Source organism: Penaeus vannamei, chromosome 14, assembly GCF_042767895.1.
Source record: "Penaeus vannamei isolate JL-2024 chromosome 14, ASM4276789v1, whole genome shotgun sequence".
In the NCBI taxonomy this organism is placed as follows: domain Eukaryota; kingdom Metazoa; phylum Arthropoda; class Malacostraca; order Decapoda; family Penaeidae; genus Penaeus; species Penaeus vannamei.
In genome coordinates, this window is record NC_091562.1 from 39,097,092 (window position 1) to 39,099,591 (window position 2,500).

At 59.0% G+C, this 2,500-nt stretch overlaps 1 protein-coding gene across 1 annotated transcript; it reads left to right on the top strand.

Annotated features, from left to right (window-relative positions):
- Positions 1 to 494: 494 nt before the first annotated feature.
- LOC138863985 (sericin-2-like) lies at positions 495 to 1,110 on the top strand. The gene is made up of 2 exons (XM_070129514.1): positions 495 to 526; positions 720 to 1,110. The coding sequence occupies exons 1-2, from the start codon at positions 495 to 497 to the stop codon at positions 1,108 to 1,110; spliced, it is 423 nt and encodes a 140-aa protein (XP_069985615.1).
- Positions 1,111 to 2,500: the final 1,390 nt, after the last annotated feature.

Below are 2,500 nucleotides of genomic sequence, written 5' to 3' on the forward strand. Positions count from 1 at the left end.
CTGGCGCGTGGTCAGGCTCTCGGCTAACCTACCTGAGGGGGGAAGGGCACAGATTCGCGCCATCTGCAGCGTGACACGCATTGACGAGGGGCGTCCTCGGCCAACTGTTATGTCACAGCGCCATTCGCGACGACCCTCGGCGGGTCAGGCCTCTCGGCCAACCTACCTGAGTGGGAAGGGCACAGGATCGGCGCCATCTGCAGCGTGACACGTGACGCAGGGGCGTCCTCGGCTAACTGTTATATCACAGCGCCATCTGCGACGGCCCTCGGCGGGGTCAGGCTCTCGGCTAACCTATCTGATGGGAAGCGGAAAAGGGAAAGGCGCCATCTGCAGTGTGACCCAAGGGCTGACGAGGGGCGTCCTCGGCTAACTGCAACAAGGTTAATAGTGTTGCAGCGCCATCTGCGACGGCCCCTTCGGCGCGGGTCATGCTCTCGGCTGGAACCTGGAGGACAGTACAAGGATTCTTGATCCTTTAATATCATGCACAAATGGGAGAATTGAAAAAAATTGCGACTACGTCGTAAAAAAGTCTAAACACCGCATCAGAATTGGCGGCGCTGAGGAGTTTGTTTCGTTGGTAGAACACAATACCGTTTATCAGATCACATCAAACTAGAACAGATCAAAAGATTTTTTCCTAAAAATCTGAATTTAAATTTTTATTTCTCATGCATATTTTTTTTCTTTTTCTATTTTTTTTTCTCTTTTCTCAGGGTCTCCGAGGAGGATTCCTCGGGGTCAATACCGTTCATCACCTCTGGATCCTCGTGGAGGAATTCCAGCGGACCTCCGGCTCCAGCAGCGTCCTCCTCGGGAGCTTCCCCTTCCCCTTCGAGATCTCCGAGGAGGAATTCCTCGGGGTCAGTGGCGTCCTCCTCGAGATCTACAAGGAGGAATTCCTCGGGGTCGGTGGCGTCCTCCTCGAGATCTACGAGGAGGAATCCTCTGGATCTCCGTGGAGGAATTCCAGCGGACCTCTCTGGATCTTCGTGGAGGAATTCCAGCGGACCTCCGGCTCCAGCAGCGTCCTCCTCGGGAGCTTCCCCTTCCCCTTCGAGATCTCCGAGGAGGGATTCCTTGGGGTCAGCGCCGTCCTCCTTCTGATTTCCAGCACGATGGAGAGGAATTCCTCGGGGTCGGTGGCGTCCTCCTCGAGATCTACGAGGAGGAATCCTCTGGATCTCCGTGGAGGAATTCCAGCGGACCTCTCTGGATCTTCGTGGAGGAATTCCAGCGGACCTCCGGCTCCAGCAGCGTCCTCCTCGGGAGCTTCCCTTCCCTTCCTTCGAGGATCTCCGAGGAGGGATTCCTTGGGGTCAGCGCCGTCCTCCTCTGGATCTCCGAGGAGGAATTCCTCGGGGTCGGTGGCGTCCTCCTCGAGATCTACGAGGAGGAATCCTCTGGATCTCCGTGGAGGAATTCCAGCGGACCTCTCTGGATCTTCGTGGAGGAATTCCAGCGGACCTCCGGCTCCAGCAGCGTCCTCCTCGGGAGCTTCCCCTTCCCCTTCGAGATCTCCGAGGAGGGATTCCTTGGGGTCAGCGCCGTCCTCCTCTGGATCTCCGAGGAGGAATTCCTCGGGGTCGGTGGCGTCCTCCTCGAGATCTACGAGGAGGAATCCTCTGGATCTCCGTGGAGGAATTCCAGCGGACCTCTCTGGATCTTCGTGGAGGAATTCCAGCGGACCTCCGGCTCCAGCAGCGTCCTCCTCGGGAGCTTCCCCTTCCCCTTCGAGATCTCCGAGGAGGGATTCCTTGGGGTCGGTGGCGTCCTCCTCTGGATCTCCGAGGAGGAATTCCTCGGGGTCGGTGGCGTCCTCCTCGAGATCTACGAGGAGGAATCCTCTGGATCTCCGTGGAGGAATTCCAGCGGACCTCTCTGGATCTTCGTGGTGGAATTCTGCAGCGGGACCTCCGGCTCCAGCAGCGTCCTTCCTCGGGAGCTTCCCCTTCCCCTTCGAGATCTCCGAGGAGGGATTCCTTGGGGTCGGTGGCGTCCTCCTCTGGATCTCCGAGGAGGAATTCCTCGGGGTCGGTGGCGTCCTCCTCGAGATCTACGAGGAGGAATCCTCTGGATCTCCGTGGAGGAATTCCAGCGGACCTCTCTGGATCTTCGTGGAGGAATTCCAGCGGACCTCCGGCTCCAGCAGCGTCCTCCTCGGGAGCTTCCCCTTCCCCTTCGAGATCTCCGAGGAGGGATTCCTTGGGGTCAGCGCCGTCCTCCTCTGGATCTCCGAGGAGGAATTCCTCGGGGTCGGTGGCGTCCTCCTCGAGATCTACGAGGAGGAATCCTCTGGATCTCCGTGGAGGAATTCCAGCGGACCTCTCTGGATCTTCGTGGAGGAATTCCAGCGGACCTCCGGCTCCAGCAGCGTCCTCCTCGGGAGCTTCCCCTTCCCCTTCGAGATCTCCGAGGAGGGATTCCTTGGGGTCAGCGCCGTCCTCCTCTGGATCTCCGAGGAGGAATTCCTCGGGGTCGGTGGCGTCCTCCTCGA